The 24,949-nt window shown below is 43.1% G+C and overlaps 4 protein-coding genes across 8 annotated transcripts; 2 read left to right on the top strand and 2 right to left on the bottom strand.

Annotated features, from left to right (window-relative positions):
• Positions 1-533: 533 nt before the first annotated feature.
• LOC133893559 (peroxidase 72-like) lies at positions 534-2,630 on the top strand. The gene is made up of 4 exons (XM_062334615.1): positions 534-844; positions 1,519-1,710; positions 1,798-1,963; positions 2,052-2,630. The coding sequence occupies exons 1-4, from the start codon at positions 617-619 to the stop codon at positions 2,468-2,470; spliced, it is 1,005 nt and encodes a 334-aa protein (XP_062190599.1). The 5' UTR covers positions 534-616; the 3' UTR covers positions 2,471-2,630.
• Positions 2,418-7,257, bottom strand: LOC133893552 (pentatricopeptide repeat-containing protein At5g57250, mitochondrial). The gene is made up of 5 exons (XM_062334606.1): positions 3,629-7,257; positions 3,123-3,529; positions 2,940-3,026; positions 2,653-2,759; positions 2,418-2,561 (listed from the first exon to the last, which is right to left on the bottom strand). The coding sequence occupies exon 1, from the start codon at positions 7,165-7,167 to the stop codon at positions 3,880-3,882; it is 3,288 nt and encodes a 1,095-aa protein (XP_062190590.1). The 5' UTR covers positions 7,168-7,257; the 3' UTR covers positions 2,418-2,561; positions 2,653-2,759; positions 2,940-3,026; positions 3,123-3,529; positions 3,629-3,879.
• A 3,131-nt stretch (positions 7,258-10,388) lies between these two features.
• On the top strand, positions 10,389-16,629 carry LOC133893545 (mediator of RNA polymerase II transcription subunit 27-like). Its single transcript, XM_062334593.1, has 7 exons — positions 10,389-10,929; positions 13,710-13,871; positions 14,984-15,437; positions 15,643-15,702; positions 15,801-15,869; positions 16,058-16,101; positions 16,196-16,629. Exons 1-7 carry the CDS (start codon positions 10,598-10,600, stop codon positions 16,335-16,337), a joined length of 1,263 nt encoding a protein of 420 aa, XP_062190577.1. The 5' UTR covers positions 10,389-10,597; the 3' UTR covers positions 16,338-16,629.
• A 268-nt stretch (positions 16,630-16,897) lies between these two features.
• On the bottom strand, positions 16,898-21,017 carry LOC133893516 (cyclic dof factor 2-like). Of its 5 annotated transcripts, XM_062334572.1 has the most exons (3): positions 20,040-20,579; positions 18,835-19,910; positions 16,898-18,645 (listed from the first exon to the last, which is right to left on the bottom strand). In XM_062334572.1, the coding sequence occupies exons 2-3, from the start codon at positions 18,880-18,882 to the stop codon at positions 17,161-17,163; spliced, it is 1,533 nt and encodes a 510-aa protein (XP_062190556.1). In that variant the 5' UTR covers positions 18,883-19,910; positions 20,040-20,579; the 3' UTR covers positions 16,898-17,160. The 5 variants fall into 5 exon arrangements, with proteins under 5 accessions (XP_062190556.1, XP_062190531.1, XP_062190539.1 ...); XM_062334547.1 differs by lacking the exons at positions 18,835-19,910; positions 20,040-20,579 and adding an exon at positions 20,646-21,017; XM_062334555.1 differs by lacking the exon at positions 18,835-19,910.
• Between the last annotated feature and the right edge of the window lie 3,932 nt (positions 21,018-24,949).

Here is a 24,949-nt window from a genome sequence, read left to right as displayed (position 1 = left end):
ATCATTATACTGTATAGGTAGTTTCATTTAAAAGATATGTTGTATAATGCATATGCCTATATTAGCAGCATAATCAGGAATTTATCATAGCCTCTTGATTTCAGTTTAACACACTACTCCAATCCTTTGGGGAAAAAAAATGCAGAAAAGTTTGTTGTTTAGTAAGTGGCAGATGCTGTTTTCTGTCTACAAGTGAAGAGAGACTCACCGGAGAAAGAGAAACCATCTCTCCACCACTAGCTAGTCTAGGAAAAAAAGGGTTTTTAATCTCTGTGTAGCTTTAAGCTGTGACTGAAACATCAACGTACCACACAGCAGCTAAGACCGTTAGCAGCCACTTGTAACTTGATGGAATTACCGTAGCAGTTAGACACGATGTCTACCCAGCTCGCTTATTCTACACGCATCGCCCTAACAACCCAGCTGCCCTGCTGCATCCCACCGTCCGTCCCCTGGTCCAAACCAGTAGCCACCCTTCTCTGATCTTTCCCTACATGCATCCCCTCCTGCCACTATATATACCACCCTATGCCCACCTCAGCTAACCATCCACAAGAAGAGAAATAGAAACACTCTTTTCCCTTGCTTGTAACGCAGTGCAGCAAAGGTCACTTACATGGCGACTTCCATGGGTTGCCTCGCCCTGCTCTGCCTTGTTTCTCCCCTCCTCCTTGCCGGTGCCGTCCACGGCCACCCGTGGGGCGGCTTGTTCCCTCAGTTCTACGACCATTCGTGCCCCAAGGCAAAGGAGATTGTGAGGTCCATTGTGGCACAGGCCGTCGCCCAGGAGACCAGGATGGCGGCCTCCTTGGTCAGGCTGCATTTCCATGACTGCTTTGTCAAGGTCACTTCTGCCTTTGTATTCTTTACATGATTTTACATAGCTATGATGCTTGTTGAAGATAGTTCCTCCAGTGCACTATAGCAAATCAGCATTACAAGTTTTTTAGTTCAAATTTTGAGTTTTATATTTGGTTTGTACGTTCCAAACACAATGATATGCATTTTATTAGATTTCTCAGGGTAAAATCCATGTGGAGTGATTGCAAACAAACATGAACATAAAATAAATGAACGAACTTATTTACTAGCTTTAGCTATATAAACACAAAACTCAAAAACGCATTGTGCACAACTTGCTATATGTGTGCCTAGGCATTGCAAAAGGTAGCATGGAAGAATCTGTAGTTTACAGGCTAACTTTTTAGCAGTGATAAGAAAGCGTACCTACATTGCCCATGGAGCACTACTTTATGTGACGTTGACATGAACGAATCCGTACCATGATTGATTAATTCTTTTCCCCCTTTTTTAACGGAAATATTTTCTTCCCTTTTTTGAAAGAGAAGATGATACTTATTCAAATGCACAATGATTGAAGCTCTTCATACAGTGTTCATCCTTCATTGAATGCATGTGCCTAACGAGTCTTCTACCGTTGCTGTTTTGTTTGCATACGCCTAGTCTCTCACCATTTCCATGTGCCTAATCTATCCACCAACATCTTGCTGTGTGTAGGGTTGTGACGCTTCCGTGCTGCTGGACAACAGCAGCAGCATCGTGAGCGAGAAAGGGTCCAACCCCAACAGAAACTCACTCAGAGGGTTCGAGGTGGTCGACCAGATCAAGGCCGCCCTCGAGGCCGCCTGCCCCAGCACCGTCTCCTGCGCCGACATCCTCGCCCTCGCGGCCCGCGACTCCACAGTCCTCGTAAGGGATAAAACATGAGCAATATATAGCCATAGCCTTGGCAAAAGAACTCCTGGTACGAGGATTGCTCTCAACTCTAACCTGCAGGTTGGTGGCCCATACTGGGACGTGCCGCTCGGCCGGAGGGACTCGCTGGGTGCAAGCATCCAGGGCTCCAACAATGACATCCCAGCCCCCAACAACACCCTCCCCACCATCATCACCAAGTTCAAGCGCCAGGGCCTCAACGTCGTCGACGTCGTTGCCCTCTCCGGTGACTTCTCGCGCCATGCCATGATTTTGTCCATCCTTCGTGTTATCCACCAGCTTAATGTGTACTTGCGCTGCACAACATGGTACAGGTGGTCACACCATAGGTATGTCTCGGTGCACCAACTTCCGGCAGAGGCTGTACAACCAGACGGGCAACGGCATGGCTGACGCCACGCTGGACGTGTCCTTCGCGGCGCAGCTGAGGCAGGGGTGCCCCCGCTCTGGCGGCGACAACAACCTATTCCCCCTGGACTTCGTCACCCCAGCCAAGTTCGACAACTTTTACTTCAAGAACCTCCTGGCCGGCAGGGGCCTTCTCAGCTCTGACGAGGTTCTGCTAACCAAGAGCGCCGAGACAGCAGAGCTCGTGAAGGCATATGCCAATGATGTCAATCTCTTCTTCCAGCACTTTGCACAGTCGATGGTGAACATGGGCAACATCTCGCCACTGACCGGGTCACAGGGGGAGATCAGGAAGAACTGCAGGAGGCTCAACAACAACCACTGAGGCGGCCGCTGAGGTTGCTTTATGTGCTGATTGTATGTGATGTTGGTGACATATTTTGTTCAAATAAGCAAGCAAGGCTGTTGTTTATCAGCTGTAATCACAGTGTAAAATGTGTATCTATTAATAATTTAATATATAAGATGAGTTCATTTGGTTGCTATAGATCCGCTTATTTGGCTTACCAACTTTCGACTCCCAAATCCCAACTCAATGAACTCATGGTATATGGCCACCTATTCTCCAAGAGTTCCTCCAGCACTCCAGCTGTGTTAACTTTGGCACTCATCACCTGTCAAGATAAAAAAATAGTTTGTAAAGGAGAAACTTCATCCATTATACGTGGGTCCAAAGATAAATTCATGTGACTCATGTAGTCACATTGTGCCTCGTACAAGCATTAAAACTATTGGCTTAACCAGATTCGTATCAATAGGTGCTATTTCAGATAAGATGTAAACCAAGGAGGTACCTGATTGTACCCAGTTCATATCTATAGTTGCTATTTCAGAAGTTTCAACCAAGCACTTCTGCTTTCATGTATTTACAGAACCAGTATCTGCAATGGGACATAGATACATTGTCAAGGATTCAGAAGGCAATTAGATTTGGAAATGGGGCTAGAATGTGAAAGAAAAGGTAATAAAGCTCGTACAAGTCGGAGCAACTATATCCTGCAGATCCCACTGCTATACGGGCTTTCCCTTTTCCTCAATTCCTATAATTCAATGTTTTTATCGTAGAGGCCCGGTAGTTGTCTGCTGTCTAGAAGAATATGCTCAGTCCAGGCAGGGAAAATTGAAAAGAAGAAACCAATGCCAGTTCATCGAGCAGAAAACACGCCTAAAAGACATGAAATCGACTATGGGTGGTAAACTAGTTGAATCTAAAAGGATGTATCCTCAACCCCAAGGACTTTCAGAATCTTGAACCATTTGCATTTTCGTTGCACAATTATATTCACAAACATACTGATGTGTACCGTCTGTCAACCAGCCGGGCCCCTCTCAACTGATGAAGCCTGTGGACAGTCAGGATCCTCTTCTGATTTGGTGTCTGTAGCTGGAATAAAAGAAATGGCAAACGGTTAGAATAAAGGGTAAACAAGTTTATGTGATAGCCCAAAGCACAGTCGTGTTTTACCAGATAAGACAGGCTTACATGTGAAAATGTAAATTCCAACTTCTGTGAACCCCTATGTTGCCAACTGCCAAGACCGGCAACATGTTGATAAATGTTGCCCTTGCCAACATAAAACACAGGATAAATTTCTCACATGGAATATCATTGATAAGAGTGCATCACCAAGTATCGACAGTATCTAAAATGCATGATGTGCTTGCAAGTTTATATGTTTGCAGATGATGATACTCTGGGGAGAAATCCCTAACAAGTTGGACGGGTCACCAAATTTAACCAGAATTCTGGATCATTGCTTCAATTGCTTTGTTGGCCTTAATCACCTCCCCTTTCGAACAAAGTGAAGCGATAGCAGCATAATATGAGTCGAAGTCATCATCGAAAGACTTCCCAAGCAAATTGTGGTAGTCAATATCAGTATCATCACTTAGTTTAGATAAACTATCATCTCCATCTATCATGGGTTGAACTATGCGCTCAGAACTCCTATGAATACTATTCCTAGAAACATCATAAGCGACTGGACTTAAAACTTGTCCTGAATCTGTCATGGAATCACAAGCATCCTCAGTTTTCTGTAGCTTCTTGAGGTGTGCAAGTGCATTATAACTGCTAGAATCTGAAGAGGATAAAAACATGAGTCCCACTTCATTTAGAATAGTCACAATTTCGTCAATCTGCCCTTGATCACATGCGGAAGATAGGAGGCCAACAAGAGACTCTGCTTGAATCTTATCTCCAACACTGTTTATTAACTCCACGACTTCTTTGCACTGAAACATCTCCCTCAAGATGCCCCTGGATTCTTCCATCCTTCCTTTTGCGTAGAGTCCTTTTATCAGGCTCATGAAACCAACAAAATCAGGTAATATATCCTTATAACGGTATTCATTAAAGAAGCTTAATGCAGCTTCAGTATCACCTTTCAGACAGAGTCCACTAATAACTGAACCAAGTGTAAAACAATCTGGTAGTAGAAAGAGTTCCTCCAAATGAGACATAAGCTCTAGTGCTTTTTCAGTTAATCCAAAGTTACAGTAACCACTTATCAGCAAGTTGTAAACACGGGTTGTGGGTCTCATACCCTTGTTGGACATTTTCTGAAACAATTGATATGCATCATCCAACAGACCTTCTCTGCACAAAGCACCTATAAGTATGGTATAAGTGATCATTGTGGGAAGCATCTTGCTGCTTTCTAGGTAGTCAAAGAGCCTGAATGCTTCAGTAAGGCATCCTTGTTGGCACAAACCATTGAGAACTGAGTTATGGATGACAATGTTTGGACAAAGCCCCTCTTTTTTCATGCTTTCACAGAGGTCTAATGCTTTTTCAAGATATCCACCTTTACAAAGGCCATCCACCACTATGGAGTACATGGCTAAATCTACTGAAAACCCATTTTTTTCAGCTTCCTTCAAAAAGTTGCATGCATCCAGTACTTCACCCTGCTTCTTTAGAGCATAGACAGCTCCTCTCAGAACACTGACAGGAACACTGACATTATCCATGGAATTGGAAAACCAAATAGCTTCACTAACACTTCTCTTGCTAAGATGACAAGACAGCATATTAATCATTCTAGGTTCATGCAAGCCATGAATCTTAATGAACTCACATAACAATGGTTTTATGACATCTTCACTTCCATTTCGGTGTAAGCTCTTGAGTAGCTTATAGCATGTTTTACTAGTTACAGGAATGGCTTGCATCCTGAGTAACTTATAAGCATCCATTGCTGCTTGACAACAATTCCTGCTGCTTAAGAAAGCAGAAGCATAATTGCAAGCAGATGAAAATAAGTCAATATCTAATTCACCAACCTTAAAAATGAAATCCAGCACACCATGTTCACCGCGTTCTTTGAAATGAGCATGAATCAACTTCCTGCAGTTACAGTAATCAGGCCTTAATTTTTTCTGAACAAGATCATAAAATATTTGGTCAGCCATGTCAACTTTTCTCCCATTACATAGTGCTCTAATCAGGCAATCATGAACAACAGTACTGGACAATGATGAATCTTTCTTATATTTATCAAATAATTCCAGTGCCTTGTCAATTTTCTCAAGTTTACACATCATGTCTATCATTGTATGGTAGGTAATAGTATTAGGTCTTAAGCCCATCTCAGGCATTTTATGAAACAAGCTCCAGGCGTCATCCACCTTGTTAATCATAAACAATGCTTTGACAAGGACGTTGCATGTGACAATATCCATGGAAATCCCACTACTCTCAAGTCTGCCCCTTATTGCCATAACACCAGTTGCATCATCTCTGTTCATGTAACCATGTAATAGTGTGCTATATGTGAAGTTATCAGCAGCAACACCTTCAAAGATTTCGACGGCCTTTTCAGTGTCGCCAGCCTTACATAGACCATTCATTACTGCGTTGTATGTTACAATGCCAGCCTTTACCCCCTTATTCTCCATCTCATCGAGCAAAGAGAAAGCCCTATCCAAATCTCCCTTTTTACACAAATTGTCAATCAAAATCGAATATACATACTCGTCCACCACCATGCCTGTTTGTTTCAGTTGCCTTAAAATAGAGAAAGAATCTTCCAACCTGTTTCTCTTGCAGAAACCCCTCACAAGTGATGTATAAGTAATCAAATTTGGCTTGGCATCTCGTCGCTCCATCTCATCCAAGAACCCTATTACTTTCTCCACGCTACCTTCTCTGCACAGACCATCAATAACAGTAGTGTAGTTAACCACATCGGCTGTGATGCCCTTATCTAACATTGACCGATGCTCCCGAAGCCCTTCCATCAAGAACCCACGACTCATCAATCCATGAACCATGCTGCTGTAAAGCACCGCATCAGCACCCATGCCCTTGCACTCCATCTCCCGCAGCAGTTCTGCCATCTCAACAATTCTCCCCTCCAACCCAAGCGCATGAACAACAGACGTCAATGTCACCAGGCCTGGCTCAAACCCACTGAATTCGCTCCTCAGCCTCTTGTAGAACTCCAACCCCGCCCCGGCCTTCCCGGCCCTGGAGAATCCAGAAACGATGGAGCTGCAAACACGATCGTCCACCTGACAACCCCTCTCGGTCATTACGTCGAACGCCTTGAGCGCGCGATCCACCTCCCCGCGGGCGCACAGCCCCACCACCATCACGCGGTACGTGGACGGGGAAAGCACCGCGCCGTGGTCCTCAACGGCGGCGGCGAGCAGCTCCAGCGCGTGGTGCGGGTCGCCGGACCCGGCACAGGCCCGGCGGAGCAGCGCGCCCCAGAGGCAGCGGCTGGCGCAGGAGGCGGGCGCCGAAGAGGCGAGCGCGAGGCGCTGTGCCGCGTCGCGTGGGTGTGCGGAGTCGAGCAGCGCAGAGGCAGTGAGGAGGTGTGTACGCGGGGTGGGGGCGACGGCGTTGGCGAGCGCCTGGGAGGCAAGCGCGGCTAGGAGGCGGTGCTTGCGGCGGCGGAGGAGGGCGGCCAGGAGGCGGTCGACGTGGCGCGCGGTGACGGCGCGGCCGAGCTTGATGAGCGAGGGGAGCGGCAGAGGAGGGGGAGGCAGCTCGCCTTTGCCGCCGGGGAGGGGCATGGCGGTGGCGGGCCGGGGAGTGGAGCGTTCGAAAGGCCGGGAGAGCTCGAGAGGAGGAGCTTGTTGGAAGTCGTTGGCAGCAGGCGTGCAATGGCCAGCCAATGGGGCTGATAAACGAATTCGAATTCTTTCTTTTTTGAACGAAAATAAGCGAAATCGAATTCATGAATTCGCATACGCTCGAGTAAGGAATCGAATGTTACTCCCTCTGCCAAAAATATCACGGTCTTAAAATTAGACTTTGACAATTATTTTTTATTAGAATAAATTTGTAAAGTCTAACAGATTTATTAGAATATAAAAGTATTTTTTAAGATAAATTTATATATGTGATTTTCATGTATCTAAAATAAATACTTTAAAATTTATTGATAGTCACAGTTTTAAAAGTTTGCTAGATCTTTTTAAAATATAAAGTATTTATGATTGAGGGTATACATCCCGTATAAATTGGTTTAAAAGGATTTGGACACTATTCTACTAACTTACTCCTTCCGTTTAGAAATAGTGGACGTATTTTTTAAAAAAGTCAAATTTGGTGTAATTTGAGTAACATTTAATCAAATTATAAGAATATCTAGTGTATAAAAATTATACATCTAGTTTCACAATTCAAAATGATTTCACGCTATATAAATTTTGTAATTATAAATAATATATCTTATGAGAAAATCTTAGTTAAAATCCTGCTTCGAAGACCGAGCATAAAAGAAATAGGTCTACTATTTCTAAATAGATGGAGTACTTAATATTTCATTAATGTCAATGTTATTATCAGTGTAACACAATTCACTATTATAATTACTTTTATTAGCAGGGGAACTTTACTCTCACAAAGGCAGTGTGAAAATACATTAAATCAAAGGAATAATTAAATTCCACCACGAACTCGAAAAGCGGACGCGTCCAAGTCAAACTTACTCACAAAGTTCTCGTTCAAGTACTTAGTGACGTGGCAACAAAACATATATATTAGTTTATCATATTGGAACACAGATATAAACTCATCAGATAAAATAACATTTCAGATGAAAAAGAAGGCATGAATTTGAACTAAACCATAAAGATTAGATTGAAAAAACATTGGGGGATTCCATGGATCCGAGTATCCACCGTCTCAAAATAACAATCTACCGGACAGTTGTAATCAGGTATTCCAATTTTGTTTTATAATTTTTTTCGTTCACCAACAAAAAGACCAAAATTTCGTCGAATTTCGGCTCCGAAATTTCAATAATTTTTTGTCCTCTTTCTCTGTGGATCACATATGTCAGTGAAAAAAAATCATATTAGATATTTCATTTCCTTCTAAAATTCTTGAAATTCGTAAAACTTTAGTGAATTTTTAACCCCTAGTTGTAATTACAGGTGACTCATTTTTTTGGAGGATTTGAATAACCAGGCCGAGAAGTTCAACTCTAGAGGAGGTGGCCGACCCAATAAGATCTATATTGGTTAGTATAATTTTTTATTTTAAAATCCAAAAATTGCAAATATATGTATCCATTTTCAAATTTTGCAATTCTATAATCATCTCATGTTGGAAGGACGACAGTAGTGTCAGTGGCTTTGGACTAGGTGACAAGGCCACTATGACATCCATGTCAAATGCCACCTACTTGTCGCTCATATGAGCATAGAGGATTGTCCCCTAAGCAGGGATATATTTAGGATTTAGGAATAATTTAATAATTGTATTGCTTCTATCAGATATTATTGACATCTTATTCTACTATATTAGTATTTTACATCTGATTTATTTTTCTACCTTCCATCTTTTATCAGTATCACAATAGAGAACTCAAAGCAATCGGTCTATCCCTCGATCTATGCAGTAGAATCTATGTTCTATCATCGGCATTGTGATATTTACAATATGAACATCGAACTTTGTATTAATTGTAAATATTTACCTTTGCGAATCAAATTACTGGTTTCTACTCTCCTCGTCTGATTAATCCACTTTTTAAAATATCTATAATATGGATTCACAACAATTTAACAAAATTCATAAACTTATATTTTATAACATTCGTAATTTCATTTGAAATAAATAATTCAACTACTTGTCACCCGTTGGAATGGCGACATATACATATCGCTCTTCCAATGGACGACAAGTAACGAGACCTATCCACCATGGTGGCAGGCCACGTAGACATGTCGCCCTTACAACGAACAATAAGTATATAGAATTGCAAAATTTAAAAATGGACCCATATATTTACAATTTTTAGATTTTAAAAATATAAAAATAAAAAAAGTTCTTGGTTGGAAGCTGTCATCCATGGGCCAATTTTGGCCCACTATCCGGTTGCTATTCAGCAAATCATCTATTTATGGAAAAAAGTCTATTTTAGGTACTTTAACTTTTGCCTCAGTCCAATTATGCTCCCTCAACCGAAAAATCAATTATGCTCCCTCAGTCCAATTATGCTATTTAGCAGTGATTTTGTCTAATATAGATCAGATATGGTAGTTGACCCCACATATCATCTGATATCTCATCATCATCTTCTTCTCTCTTTTCTCTCTCTCCAAAAAGAAAAAAAAAGATCAGGCCGTGGTTGCAGCCGGCGCGATCCGGCGTGCGACATCGTTAGTGGTTGAAAGGGCGTGCACTAGGAGGCGTTGTGGGGCCGTGTAGTGCACACTGAGGCCGACCGCCGCATCAAAAAACTCATCTTTTTAATTTATTAAGGATTCTAGCTATAATGGCCGACTCCTTGTGTTGCATGTATATGGTTATCTACTACAAGCGTGGCACACAGAGATCATGATTACAAGCAACATCACACTATCCTTCTTGCACGAACTCACATGCACGCGTGGACTGCTCGAAGCCGCAGCAACATCAAGAACATGAGCACAAAGTTGCTGAATCAAAACTGATCTCATAGGTCACGTCGCAGTTCTTATTGAAGATCTGCATATCATCTTTAAACTTTACAAATAGTCACACGAGTCTATACCTCCGTCACCTTCACTTTACGTATGTAACACGTACCACCATCCCACTCCAGTCACACCCTGCCCCACGGCACCTCCCCCACATGACTTGTCGACCGTCAACAACCCTGCATGCCAAAACATGCTGGTTGTAGCCATAGTCTGATCTTTTTTCTTTTTTCTTTTGGAGAGCGAGAAAAGAGAAGAAAAAGAGAATAAGATATTATATGACATGTGTAGTTTATTGTTATGTGTGGTCTATCTCGAATAAAACTACTGTTTAAACTATTTAGGAAAGAAAACAAACAGTTTTAATTATTAAGGGAGCGTAACTGGTTTGTAAGTTGAGGAGTAAAATCAGACCAACGCTAGAGTTAAAAAGAGCCAAAATAGATTCTTTTCCTCAATTTATTCAGGCACACCCCGCAGCTCGTGAACTCGGAGTCTCGGATCCCCAAAGGTGAGACGGAGCGAAACGAGAATGGGGAGCAAGATGCAGCAGGCTAAGGCGCAGGCGCAGGCGGTCGTGGTCGCGCAGTCGGCGGTGGCGCCGGCGGCGGGTCACACGTACGATCCGGCGGGCGGGGACGCGCCGCCGAAGCAGGTGGCGCAGGCGATGGAGCGGCTAGGGCGCGCGGGCCGGCTCATCGCGGACATCCGGCTCAGCGGGGATCGCCTCCTCGAGGCCCTCTTCGTCGCCGGCGGTGCGCCCCCGTACAACGCCCACCAGCACGCCGACAGGACCGCGCGCGCCGTCACCCAGGAGGAGGCTGCCATGCGCCGCCATTTCCAGGACCTCCGCGCCCTCGGCAGGTACCCTGCCCTCCCCTAGCATCTCCGCCCTACCACCCCCGTTCTCCCTCCCATCTCGGTCCGGGAGGTTCTTGATAGCTCCCTTGGATTATTGATTGCAGCTTTACTGAGTGGCGTTTTACTGATTGCAGCTTTCTCGAGTGGCAAACATCAAATTTTGCCGAGAAACGATCCTGTCCCTTCTTTTGTTAATGATTAATGAAAAATTGAAATTAGCACCTGCGATGTTGTCTAACTTATGTTCGGGAAATTGATGACTGCGATCTTCGAGGATTATTTGTGGAACGAGCACTATTGGAAAATATATTTTGCAAAGCATCTACAACCGGCTACTCATATTTGACCCTTTATCAATATCAATATACTAATTGTGGAAGAATTCTCAACCTCCCATGGCCCTGCTACTGTAGCAGCAGGCCTTGGTATGTATATGCATGTATACCTATGTATATAGGTATGTATGTATGTATGTATATACGTAGATATATATGTATATATAAGTATATGTATGCATGCATATGTATATCCATATGTGTATATATATATATGTATACATACATATGTAATTTTCTTTTTTGGAAAATTCTAGAAAATGTCAATATGAATATTAGTTATATTAATAAATCAGCTGAAAAAATCTAAAATGCAAAGAAAAATATCTAAAACTCAAAAAAATATGAAACAATTTTTTTAGGTTAGTATTACTTTCACCTACATGTTAAAACTATGTGCATGCATAAAAGTACTACTGTTTTCTCTATAATTAATTAAATGTGGGTAACATTAATAATTTCATAAATAAATATTAAAATATACAAAATTTGTGAACCTAAATTTTTTGTCTTCTTTTGTCATGCTCCATAAAAAAATAAAAAACAGGCACGACGTAGGCGTGCTAATCAAACTAGTTTCTCCTATTTAGAGGCTCCTTGTCCAGATTCCACCCCTACTTTTCAACGTGTTCGAACCGACATCTCATATTTAACCCCTTATATTCGAATAACCTCTATTTTATTAATATCTTTGTAACTCTCTCTCCCCAAGCTCCTGTCTCTCCCTGACCTCCCTTTCTCTCAACGCCGACCTGGGCTCCCTCTCTCTCACGAGCTCCCTCTCTCCACGTCTCCATGGTGCGGGCGCGGGCGACGGCGCAGCGTGGGCAAGCTGGTGGGTGCAGGGCAGCGCACCAGCGAGGGAGGGGCCGTGCGCGGGCGCGGCGGCACGGTAGGGAGCTGTGCAGCGGGACCGTGTGTGGGCGGGGCGGCACGGGAGGGGGGCAGCCGTGGATGAGGGGCCGGATGAGAGCCCCTAGTAGGGATGTCAACGGGGCCCCGATCCCCGTTCCCCGACAGGGAAATCCCCTATTAGGGGATGGGGATGGGGCCAATTTTGGGGGAAAATTCTCCCCCGTCGGGTATGGCGGGGGCGGGGACGGTTCCCTATCCTCCGTCCCCGTTTCCCCGCGGGGATAATTCCCCGAAATATTTAAACTCTCCATGACCCATATATGCAAGAAACGGCCCAACTAAAGCCCAACCCACCAAAGCCCGTCAGCCAGCAGGCCCTTCATCGTGCTAGCGTAGCGGGGACGGGGAACTCGTCGGGTATATTTCCCTCCGCGGGGACGGGGATGGGAGAATTTTCTCCCCCGCGAGCGGGGACGGGGACGGGAAAAATTTCCCCAAATCGGAACGGGGATGGTTACCCATTCCCCGCGGGGAATTTCCCCGTTGACATACCTAGCCCCTAGATGTGGGGGTGAGGGAGGAGATTTGGGGGCTCCTTAAAGAAAGGGGGCCGAATGAGGGGTTAGTTGGAGGCGATTTTTGATCGCCGGCCCCTCAAAAATAGGGTAGGGGTTCGGATGAGAAGTCAGTTGGAGATGCTCTAAAGGTGGGACCATTTTGTTCTTCTAGAACACATAATGGTACATTCTTGCTCTAGTACAACATTATAAGGCCACTCCTAATGTTAGTTTCTTAGACATTATTTAGGTGTCCATCTAAGTAAAAATATGATGTGGCAAGCAATTTAGAGTGGAGAGAGAAGGAGATTGCTTTTTATGGAAGAAACTAGCTCTTTAAGCAATCCTAGATGATTGTGAGATAATAAATTGCTTTAGGAGACCTCAAGAAACAAGCAACACACATGTGTGCATTGGAAGCTTATTTCTTAACATCAATTCCTTACTCTCTCTCTCCTCTTAGACATCACCTAAGAAATCAAGCATTGAGAGTGGCCTAACCTCCGTGGAACTTTTGTACTAAAATTAGCACTTATAAGATTTCAGGCTTGAGAAAAATCTGGACTTACTAGTTATAGGTAATACACCATCTGACTGTGACTCATGATATTTGAAAGCCATAAATTTATCTGGAGCCATATTGAATTTAGTTGAGCACAATATTTGAAAGGCATGTGAAGACCCTCTATTTCTGTTGTCTTCTTTTGCAATTATTCTCCTAGTAAAGTAGCGTAAGGAACCTGTATGCCTAAGGCATAATGTTCACTTTTCAGTCCATGGACTGATTGCAGTTTTGTGGTGTTTATTATGACTTTCACTTCTGGAGTCATTGGTGACACTACTCTATTGGTATGTTCTATGCATTTGTACTGAAATTTTGTTTTCCTTTGTGAAGCTTTCATATAAAATGGCTCAGATCAGGCTAACCATTTGAATCCTGGAAAGCTCCAGTTGTTTAAGTGTAGCCTAACAGGTATCTTGTAGCCCTTTTGTTCTTGTTCGCCTGTGAGTAATTCCCTTTTTTGCTGTTAGGAAGGCAATTAGAGGAGTCTGGAGTTCTTAATGGGGCCCTTAAAGCTCAAGGCAATTCATGGGGCTTGCACATGCCACTTGTTTGTCCAGATGGTGCTGTTGTAGCTTATGCTTGGAAGCGTCAACTGGCGGGCCAGGCTGGTGCATCTGCTGTTGACAGAACTAGGTAAACTTCATTATTCACTATCTTTTGTTGTGTTGTTTAGCTACTGCTGCAACATGATGTGCTTCTTTTCCCTATTTATTCGCTGTTGACCCGTGACATTTTCACCAGCCTGCATTAAAGGAATACAGTTTATGATGTTTATTCTGTTAGATGGAGAGGAGTGTATGAATGTGTGCTTTTCCATTCCACAGCCCAAGGGGCAAATATATAGTACATGAGACACCCAAATCCTAGACTACTAGACAATGACCATTTTACCCTTAACATATTCCACAGTGGTTCTACCTACAACAATATGGTTCTTTGTGGCAGCTGAATTTGTGCAATCATTGTTCAACTCTGAATATCACAACGACTTGCAATCGGTGCATTGCATAGGTGTTGTCATGACTGTTATTTGATGATTTAATGAATGGGCAGTTTACTCCTCCTTTTCCCACTTGTGTGTTTTTTTTTTTTTTTTGAACTTTGCTTTCTCTAATTTTGGAAAAAAAAAACATTCTTGAGAGGAATTTGTCTACCACATTCGTCTAACACAATATGTTTCATCATTGCAGTGTTTGGATTATTTCTACAGATTTTTAGTAGTATTGTGTGCTGAACATAAATGTTTTTTTTCCAGTGCACCGTATTTTTTTTACGTAGAATGGCATTGGAAATGTCCCAGTTCTTTTTATTCATGACATGTTTAGATGTTAGTACCTTACATTGCAATCATCCACAGGTATATGGGAAGAGGCCACGAGTTAGCAAATTTCTTTTTTTCCCTTTTGTTTAGTAAACTAAAACATCTAAAAATTATTCATCATGTGTGGTTGTTTCATTTCGTGATAAGGACATAGTCCAATTTACGTCTCTCAACTATCCCTTTAAATTCTCTCTAAACTCGAAACCTATTTAAATTCCATCATGGCCTCCAGTCATCGCTGCTGGTTGAGGATGATTAGTAGTGGTATTCGCGGTGATTTTGAATGGCACCCAATCATTGCTTACTGCTTTAAAGATTTGGCAGGAAGCTGGGGAAGAGAGTTTCAACTTTTGCATTATTCATATTTTACAATGTTTGGATTATCGATGATTTTGGATTCTTGTTCGTCCAATGATGTTTTCAGGTTAGCTCTCAAGGCCTTCACTGACCAGAAAAGAAGATTCTTTCCTCATCTAGAAGACGAAGTGCTTAGCCATCTCCATGATGGTGAACCTGGTGTCGCTAAAAGGACAAGATTGTCTGCCAGCAATGAAGAGCTAGAGGAAAAAACTTTATCTGAAATACTGAAAAATCTAGGAAATGAAGTACCTAACCTGAAAATATTCACATACCGGCATCTGGATTGGTCAAAAAGAGCTTCATCACTAGCATCTCTGATGGATGATGACTTTGTGGATCCCTCTAAAGAGTTGAACCTGCAAAATATGGGCAAATTGAGATCTGGTGCTCTGACAACTTCCATAGACCAGGTTGCAGTAATTGAGTTGCTGGTTCCTTCAATATTTAGAGCTGTAGTGTCACTGCATCCTGCTGGATCTACTGATCCTGATGCTGTAGCATTCTTCTCTCCCACCGAGGTAAGGATGTTTTCCAAAAGTTGACCCTCTCCAGCTCAGTTATGAACTTTGCATAGGCAGACTTGTCTGATTATTTGTTGCCTATGCTCCGTGATGACTTCATTGTTCTAGCATGTTTCCATGATATTCTCAATAGGGCAAGTTTAGTCACCAAAATAAGTGTCCAAGATATCCTTTTTGACACATGATGTGAATATTCTACTAGGGAGGTAGCTACCTTCACGCGAGAGGCCTGTCAGTGCATCATGTATTTAAGCATGTAAAGGTAAGTGCTTCTTCTATGTTCTTTTTTATTTTTTGCTCTAATAAGAGGCACTAGAGGGGAAAGATGGGTCTAGTTAACACATTGTTTTGAATATGTAGGAACATGCTGACAAGGCATTGCAGTACTTCATCAGTGTCAAACCCAGTAAAGCACTATCTCTACTATTGGTAAGTTGCAATAATTACTACTTTACTAGTCCCTTGGATACTTTTGTATTAGTAATCCAGTCACTGACTTCTTTTATGGGGACAGTCATTGCCGAAAACTTGAATGACACTGTTCCTAGTTCCTACGCTTTCGTTGTTTCTTCATTTTGGACACTTTCTGTTACTAAGAACATATCATCTTCTTGCAGCGTTGGATCGCCAGCTATCAGTCTCTATTTACAAAGGTGTGCAGGTAATACCCCTAGATGTTTATCTCGATGCACGTAGTATTATTATTTGTATTTCTGTTGTGCGAATAAGTAATGCTTGGATTACTTTGTATGCAGCAAATGCCGACGGCTTCTGCTGATGGACAAATCCTTAGCTTTGCTTTTACCTCCTGTCCACCACCCTTATCACCAGACTTCAAATGTAGGTTCAGATCTTCAGGAAGCCTATCACATTGGATGTTCTTCCTATGATGGCTAATGCTAACACTCAAGACTCTTTAGGTAGCAGAGGATGTTTCTGACGTTGTCACCTGACAAAGTACATGTACAACAATATTTCTGTGTAGAACAGCAGTTTGCGGACATGCATGTAGCACAGCTGTTAATTTGAGAACAAAAAGCTTGGTAATTGCTTAGGTACTGGGGTTGGATTTTCTACGCTCCTTCAATCTTATTAGCAGGTATTGTGGAGACATGTTGCAGAACTTGGATTGTTATTTTGAGTTTTTCTGTGTACCTTTGTTATTTGAAGTGTTATCAGCATCAGTTCAGCACGGTGACTAGCAATTTTAATCGGAAAAACGTTACTGCTTACATTGCTATTGTACTCAATTGAGCTATGCTAAGGAACTGACATACATTGTTTTGATAGCTTGAGATCCTTTCCTCCACTTGAGAAATGTTCAGAGGTGAAGCTTGAACTTGCCCAACTTGGATTGTTATTTCGATAAAACACAATTGATATTTCGAACGATGTTTTTGATAGTATAGGTAGTTCTTTTAGCATTCTTGCAGAATTATTGGTTACAATGTCAACTGTTTACAGCTTAAACCAATTATACTAGGAGGCCAACCAGGTGAGTCTATTCCTGACTTGAACCTAAATATACACAACCAGTTTGTCAAGTATTTACAATGCGTGCACATCTCAAAAGAGTTCTCAGGAAAGCTCTTTGCAAGTTCCACTAAGTTAGTGGCTGCACAAGAAGCTCTCTTATGGTCTTTTCACATACCGCAAAACTCTACTAACATGTACAATTTACAATACCAAAACTATATAAGATAGACTGCAGACATGTAAGTTAAGAGCTCTCCTGGAACGATTGTGAGCGAGATAGCGCTGCTGGATTCGCTTGCAAAACCTGAGCTGCGTCTGATGTCTGGCCCTTCCTCTCAACCTTGGACTGGAAAGGCTTGAAGGTGCCAGGGTCCCCAGGTTTGATGCCAAGGGTGGCCCAGATTGAACTCTTTGCAGCCTCATCAGGATCATCAATGCGGAGCGTCTTGGGAACCCACAATGATTTCTCCTCCTTCGCCTCTTTCAGCGGATTAGAGTCCCTCGAATGTTTCCCCAGAGTAGGAGGCCCTTTGCCTGAACAGCTGCTGTTGCTTGGCGATGACGGTGACACACAACCGTTAGTTCTGATCCACGGTATGTTCCACGTAGTGGCTGGCCATCCAGACAAGCAACCCCAAAGTGCAGGTGGCACGAGAGGGTAGGGAAATGCTGGTCCAGGAAGTCTTGAGGCTGGCATCATGGGAGAGTTCATCCATGGAGCTGAACTAATACTGCAGCCCTCTGGAGGAAAAGCGGATTCGGGCATACTTCTACCTGGTACCATCACAGGGAGATTTTTCCATCCTACACTCCAAGGGTGCATGAAAGGGGCTCCAAGGTAATATTGAGGCACTGGGGTAACTCCATTACAGTAAACCATCGCTCCATTCTTATCCACGTGAACTGCGTTTTCAGGCAGTCCATTGTATGATGTAACAGAAGATGCGCAAGAGTTATCTTCCCTATTTTCACCTCTTGGTGCTGATCCAGCGTTGGTTCCACTCTGCTCATTGATGTTCAGTGCTGACACCATCGATTCACAAAGTGGCACCTCAGGCCCAAATTTGAGAACTGTTTCATTTCTACTGGCTGCCTGTATCGGGGCGGAAGGTGAAGATACAAGAGCTTCAGGGAGCACTGACTTAGCGATGTCCACCCTAGATCCCATCATACAATCAGGGGCCATCAGTAATTGACGGTAGTGCAATGTTGAGTTCTTACTTTTGCGCCTCCCAGCACCAACAGGTACATTCCTCATAGTCCCCCCTGCGGTCCAGTACCTTTGGCAATTCTTACAGAAGTGCCTAGGTTGATTAACATTGTAGTTGTTGTAATAACAGAACTTTGTATCCATGCTGTTGCACCGAGGACAAGGTAGAATCTTATCTGGCTTCTTAAGTGCCTTGTCCTGGCCTGATTCGTCATTTGATATCTTCTCATTCCCCCCCTTTGGGTCCGATACTGCTTTATCTTCAGCATTGTTCATCTGGCCCCGATCTTCTTTCTTATGGTCTAAAGTAGATGAACGGTCTGGTTCTACATTTTCTGTCATCTGCGGTGCTTCAACCTTCATTTCCTCACCTTCTTTCTCTTGCTGCACATCAACCTTGATTTCATCTTCTTTTTTCTCTTCTGGTGCGTCAACCTTCATTTCATTATCTTTTTCCTCTTGTGGCGCATCAACCTTCATTTCACAGTCTTCTTTCTCTTCTTTTCCGGTGTTTTGATCCTAGAAGATAATAGAAAGAGACACTATCAGAAGAGGTCTTGAATTCAAAGAAAACTGTAGTTGGAATTTTACATCTAACAACCGGGTAGAACATTATGTTTGTGCACGTGTCATGAGGTGTAAAACAAGCTAAGAAAGATTAGACCTTGGTTGAATAGTTCAACAATTTAGATCAAGGAAACCACTAACAATACTTTTCTTATTGGTACTCTTTCGAACATCTTGGCCCTTAGCCATGAACCTCCTTTCCTTTTTGGGTCGATTGGATCAGTTATAGTCACCTTATCGGCTTTATTTGATCTTTCAAAGAAGAGAAATATTAGCAAATAATTTTAAGATTTTCCCATAAAGTATTGAACTTTGTTACTTCAAGAATATAAAGCATGGAAGCATTAAGTCAACTTATCTGCAATGGACATGTCACGTAAATTCAAATTTGGTTAGATGGGGTAGAGAAATATGCATAAATCCACCATGTGCTTCAAGTTCGCCTGCTTCTTCCAAATTTGATCAGCTTTATTCTCCTCCGTACACAGAACAATGGTACATGAAGCAGAGAAAGAAGCTCACATGACTCAGCCCAATTTTCGATGAAATAACAGATTAGTAAACTTTTTCTCTCTTACTCCTTTGCTCGCATACTGCTTACACGGACTCTCCTTGTTTCACTTTCCTATGATCTGTTTATACAGATTGTACCCATCCCCAGTTAATGAAATTAAAACACCAAGAGAAGCACCTAAGTGACCACTCCTGGGCATAAGAAAGTGAAAAGGACATGGTCCATGGAAGGACCACCACAAGCTAAAAGAAGCTACATCTTCCACTGATTTCTTACTTTGCACTTCCTCAGCAATATCTACTTTTGAGGAAGCAAGGATGACAACACCCTACCAACTATGCCTACTGCCTTCGCATATGCAACCTTATCTGGACCCAACAAGAGCAACGCAATCTTTTGTTGCGGTTTATTTGAATTTTGGACCCAAAAATGCTACTTCTAGGATTTGACGGTTCATGGCCTGTGTTTTCACACTCACGCATCATATGCAGGTGTGGTATGCTGCATGACGGAATCCTAGAAAAGATCGATTGAGACTCCCTCCCCGGTTCCACAAAGATCTCTACGGACTTGTCTAGTCCAGGACAACTGAGATCTTCAGGCCTGCGTGCGTGGGCCGTGGGCGCAGCTGAAACAAAGAAGAGTCTGTTCTGCTCAATTTGTAACAGCTGATCGTATTTGCTCCCTTCCGGATATGCGATGCCTTGGGAATGCCAGAGTTAACAGCTCGAACCGAGATTGAAAGCAAGGTCCCGTTGGGAACAAGGAAATTTTGCCGGTTTCTACAGGTACTGAACTTGCTACCTACTAAGGGCGCGGTTAGTAGCCTTACCAGTTGCCGCCCTTGCTTTGCAAAGCGCAGCAAAAAATCCATTCGGATTCTTTGCCGGCTGCCTCGGTGCCCGCGCTCACTCGCCAGCATGAGAGAGCCAAATTTGCTCTCCGACTAGCCTTGCCGAGCGAGGCAAGCGGCCAAGCCAACCGAACACGCCCTAAATTCCCGTGACCCATTCACGTCCAAAAAAATCATGTGACCCAGGCCCCAAATGGTGTACGGATGGCAGTGTAATTCTATCCTTATTCTTGCTATCAATCCACTCATGAACCCAAATCGGGTTTCCCGGCCATCTTGATCGGCATGCAAATCGTAGCGTTTATACAAACCATGAATTCAAACATCTTCTTAGCGTTGGCTACTAAATTTGAAACTCGATGAAAACTAAAAAAAATATATATTCTAAACTCGATGAGGCCGATGAAACTTATTTAATCACAAACCAAAAAAATTTGAGAACAACGCGCACCAAAGTTGAGTAAATACAGATTGAACCGCTGATCAAGCGAATGCCTGTCCCTTTCGTTGCAACCCCCCCCCCCTCCCAAGCGATAAACCTCTCACGAAGCAAATAACGAACAAGAGTGAACGCAAGTGGCTAACCTCATCCGCCGCCGCCTCCTCCGGCGCCGGTGGCTGCAGCTCATCCGGCGACTGGTCGAGGCAGGGCGGCTCCTCCGCTTCCATGATCCCGGGCGCGGGCTCAGGGGCCAGCGGGATCACCCGGCCGAAGAGCTTTATTCCCGGATCCTTCTGATCCGACATCCTCCGGTCCGCAAAGCCGACAGGAACACAAGCTGCTGCCGCCGCCTCTCGAAGCGGAAGAGAGAGAGAGAGAGAGAGGCGCTAATGGCCTGTAGTTTCCTACTCTACATGGGAATGGGATGCTGCGGAATTGGGGAAAAAACAGAGGAATTTGAGAGAGGGACCTTGGTATTAAAAGCGTGCCATCCAGAACCAAAAGGTTGTCAGAATCCCTATGAAAAAGCAGAATCGGTGTCAGAGACATATGGGTTTGTTCAGAGGGCCTGTTTGGTTAAGGGGGCTTAGCGCAACTTCTTGATATGTTTGCGTTCTAATTTTTGGGATCTAATTAAAAGTAGATTTGGTTCGAATTTGAATTGACCTTGAAAAGTTTCCAGAGACATATTCTTATTCATAGACTCACTTGGTCCTAGGTATAAATTTGAACCAAATCTTGAGGGTGTAGGTTACACTTCATCGTAAAACTAGGTCAAGGCTGTTGGATTGGAAAGATTGTGTTTCGAATTTTCTTTGTAAGTTTTAGTCCCAACTCATACCAATTAGCAGTGATTTCAATCCGAATCCCTTTGTCCAAACGACCCCTTAAATGAGAAGATGGATACAATATGAGTCATGGTAGCGACGAATCACTCTAATCATAAGACATCCTTTTATGATAAGACATCTAGCTTGAACCGCTGTCTCTTGCTCTATTGAAGCCTAACGCGTGTTCCATTCCAAAAGAAATAGAACTTGACACATGTGCACGCCTAATGTGTTTATCATTCACTTACTGCTTTCCCGCATGGCACCAATGTTTCTTTTACAATTTTAACCGAGCATACGGCGGGCATACCGTGCAAATCTCCGGGGGTGTATATGGCAATTTCTCCGAGGCACGCAGCGCGCAATCCGGTTCGTGACCGGGAGGCGCCGGTGAGGGACAGCTGGCGTCCAGGTCAGCGGCCGGGGGGCGCCCGTCAGCCACGAGTTTCCGTGGCTGGGAGGGCGCGCGGGTGACGTCAGCGCGGGGCCGGGTGCGAATCTTGCGAAAAGCGGAGCACCATGGGGCGGCCATCAGCCCACGCCTTTTTTATTCTCCTTTTCTTGGCGTTTCGTCCTCCTTTTTCTCTTTTTTTGGGAGCGAAATCGTCCTCCTTTTTCCGCTTGTTTGGCGGGAGGAAAAACAGTCCGATCGACTGGGGAGTACGGCTGTCGACGGCTTGTGAGGCTCGATCTAGTCTAGATAAAAAAATGGAGTCGAGCTCGGACGGGTTTAAGACGATGGTGGCTGAGTTTAGGATAGGTTTGAGGTCGGTTCTTGTTTAACTTATCTAAGTTTGACAACCGAAGAAATCTCGAGTAAGTCTTATCGTAGTTGTTATTTATTATTTTTTGTATTCTGATTATCTATATATATTTTAGGCTGTCTCTTTCTCCTATCTATATAATGTTTTGAGATATATAAGAATAATTAGATAGTATAGATTTTGTAGATGATAACTCAAATAAAAATCACGATATTCATTAATTTAATCTTTATCTTTAGCTCCCGAGTTTTGATCTAGGTTCGAGTTTGATTCGTTTTGAGATCAAATCAAGCCCAAATCGCTCAAGTAGCTCGCGAACTTAAGTTCTTTTACAGCCCTACTGGGAACATCAGTTTTTCTGTTTTTACTAACTCGTGCGAATTATCCTTTTTCTTTGGCGCGTTGCGATGGTACCGGTTTGGAAACTTCGATATTCATATCGAGGGGATGCGAGGTCAAATTTTCTTATCGAGAAGTATTTGTACTTGTACGCTACTATGGACAAGCCTTTGGGAATATAGCAGAAAAAAAAATTCTTAGCCCCGAAAAAGCGACGATAGCCGAGCAAATTGAAAGAGATGTGGTGTGGTTGTACCATATTGATCATTGAAGCGTGCGCATGGTCCAATGTTATTAATCGTTGGTATGTCATAGAGCCGTATAATCGTACTATTTACTCGAGCTAGTATTTTGGAGAAACAGTTTTTAGGGAGACAAAGATATATATATATATATATATATATATATATATATATATATATATATATATATATATATATATATATATATATATAGCTTATTGGAGATACTGTACATTGGAAAAAATAGATAATGAATACTGGTTGTTATGCGTACTGAGACGATTGTATAATGTAGACCAGTTAATCAAATGCGTTATGCTCGTTCTCGAAAAAAAATGCGCTATGTCAACCACGAATTTAGTACTGCTTAATCGTTGCCGCATTATGGCTGTAACCCTACCCCGCTTGATCAATGGAATCCCCTGAAGAAAAGAAAAAAGAAAAACAACGTAAGGCTACAAGCTCCAAATAAGCTCGGCCACGTACAAACCAGACGGATTTCCGCGTATCAAAATCCACTAGCTTAGTAGAGGATCCCGCCCGCCTGCTCCTACGAGCCAGTGACATGGCACGTAGGATCTTCCTCCAAACGTGATACCAGCCACTAGTGTTTCTTCCTCACAAAAAATAATGAAAATTACTCATGCACGCATGAAAGCACTAGCGTTTCGTTGGCTCTTCTGCTCACTCGCCATCTCCACATGAATAAATGCTGACGGAAATGGCTCCCTTTTGTGGGGCTCCGGTCCTGCTTTACTCCTCTTCTTTTTCCCTTGCTGTTCTTAGTTATAAAAATAGGTGGGAGAAATCCCGTCCGGTCCAATTTTCTATATTTCTTTCAACTATTTTTTATTTTCAGGACTTATGTAGGAACGGGACAAAAACGACAAATTTAATTTGAAAACAGAGCCAACACAATTTAACTATTTTCACTACCATATTTTTAAAATTCCATTTTTGTTCGGGAATTTTCCATGCGATTCTCGTTTTTCATTTGAGCCCATAGGACACGGCCCCAAGCAACAAAGCCCACCAGCCTTCACGTCTCAAAGCCCGATCGACCACCTGCGACCTACCCGCCTCTTCACCCAAATCCCCATTCCCGATCGACTTCTAAGCTTCAAGGCTCCAACCCTGACTGCCGGACGTTTGTGCTATCTGTGAAGAGCTTACCATTGTAGTGAGAGGAACTCAATGTCGGTGTAATAGGTAAGAGAATGTCCCACCGGGCGGGCCTCATGCTGCCAAATATCAGCTGGCGGTTGATATTCTCGAGACCAGGGCTTCACCTCATGATCAGAGCGGGGCTCAGTCGACTAACCCCCTGGTCGAAGGTGAAGACCTTATAACCAGTCAAATTGTATTAAATATCGTTCACTCAAGCTTTTTCCTTCTCAGACACCTCCTTTCGGCAAGCATGGTCGTAGACAGGTGTAAAGTTGGAGAGACTCATCCTGTAATATTTAATGCTACAGCACGGCCTCGCCGGCGAGCGTGATAGCACTCGGCGAACGCGACGGGCCTGCAGGGCTACTAGGGCAGGTGTGGGGAGGATCCGGCTTGTAAGAAGAGACATTCTATAACAAGTTCATCCGATCTATAAAAAAAATACACAAGACGTATGACTATTATTTCACGGGAGCCCTAAACATAGATAAATCCCCTGTGTTCTTGTGTCCATCTAATCCCACCACAAAGAAACATGATCAATATGCACATCATACAGAACACCCTGGATTCATTGACAGGGATCATCCCCCAATACTAATGAAGTGTGCTACTAAGCCTGGGTTGGACACAACAAAGAGTCTCTCACTTGATGTTTCAACAAGGTGGAATTTAACCTATATGATGCTGAGGGATGTCTTGTACTACAAGGCTGCTTTTGTGAGACTTAAGTCTTCAAATCGATGTAGGTATGAGAAAATTTCTCCATCTCCTGCTGAATGGAACAATGCACATTTTTTTCATTGCTTGAAGAAATTATATGATCTTACTGAAATTCTCTCTGGTACTTCATATCCAACTACAAACTTGTTTTTGCAGAGATTTTTGTAAGATAAAATTTTACTTGTTGAATGGTGTGTTAGTGAAGGCATCACTAATAGTGAAATGACAACAACTATGAGTGAAAAGTTTGAAAAATATTGAAAGTAGTCCAACATTTCTCTTGTTGTGGTATGCTTTCTTGATCCTAGGTACAAGAAAAAGTTTATAGGAAGCAGTCCAACATGAAGAAGTTCTATGGTGATATGTATCGATTTGAACTTGA

Source organism: Phragmites australis, chromosome 2 (assembly GCF_958298935.1).
Source record: "Phragmites australis chromosome 2, lpPhrAust1.1, whole genome shotgun sequence".
Lineage (NCBI taxonomy): Eukaryota > Viridiplantae > Streptophyta > Magnoliopsida > Poales > Poaceae > Phragmites > Phragmites australis.
This window is presented reverse-complemented; position numbering and strand designations above follow the sequence as displayed.

Coding starts and splice junctions, on each gene's coding strand:
- LOC133893559 (XM_062334615.1), top strand. CDS start 617: ATGGCGACTTCCATGGGTTGCCTCGCCCTGCTCTGCCTTGTTTCTCCC. Junction 1,711..1,797: donor CCCGCGACTCCACAGTCCTC/GTAAGGGATAAA, acceptor TCTAACCTGCAG/GTTGGTGGCCCATACTGGGA. Junction 1,964..2,051: donor CGACGTCGTTGCCCTCTCCG/GTGACTTCTCGC, acceptor AACATGGTACAG/GTGGTCACACCATAGGTATG.
- LOC133893552 (XM_062334606.1), bottom strand. CDS start 7,167: ATGCCCCTCCCCGGCGGCAAAGGCGAGCTGCCTCCCCCTCCTCTGCCG.
- LOC133893545 (XM_062334593.1), top strand. CDS start 10,598: ATGGGGAGCAAGATGCAGCAGGCTAAGGCGCAGGCGCAGGCGGTCGTG. Junction 13,872..14,983: donor TCTGCTGTTGACAGAACTAG/GTAAACTTCATT, acceptor TGATGTTTTCAG/GTTAGCTCTCAAGGCCTTCA. Junction 15,703..15,800: donor ATGTATTTAAGCATGTAAAG/GTAAGTGCTTCT, acceptor TTGAATATGTAG/GAACATGCTGACAAGGCATT.
- LOC133893516 (XM_062334547.1), bottom strand. CDS start 20,807: ATGTCGGATCAGAAGGATCCGGGAATAAAGCTCTTCGGCCGGGTGATC. Junction 18,646..20,645: donor AGGAGGCGGCGGCGGATGAG/GTTAGCCACTTG, acceptor ATTATCTTCTAG/GATCAAAACACCGGAAAAGA.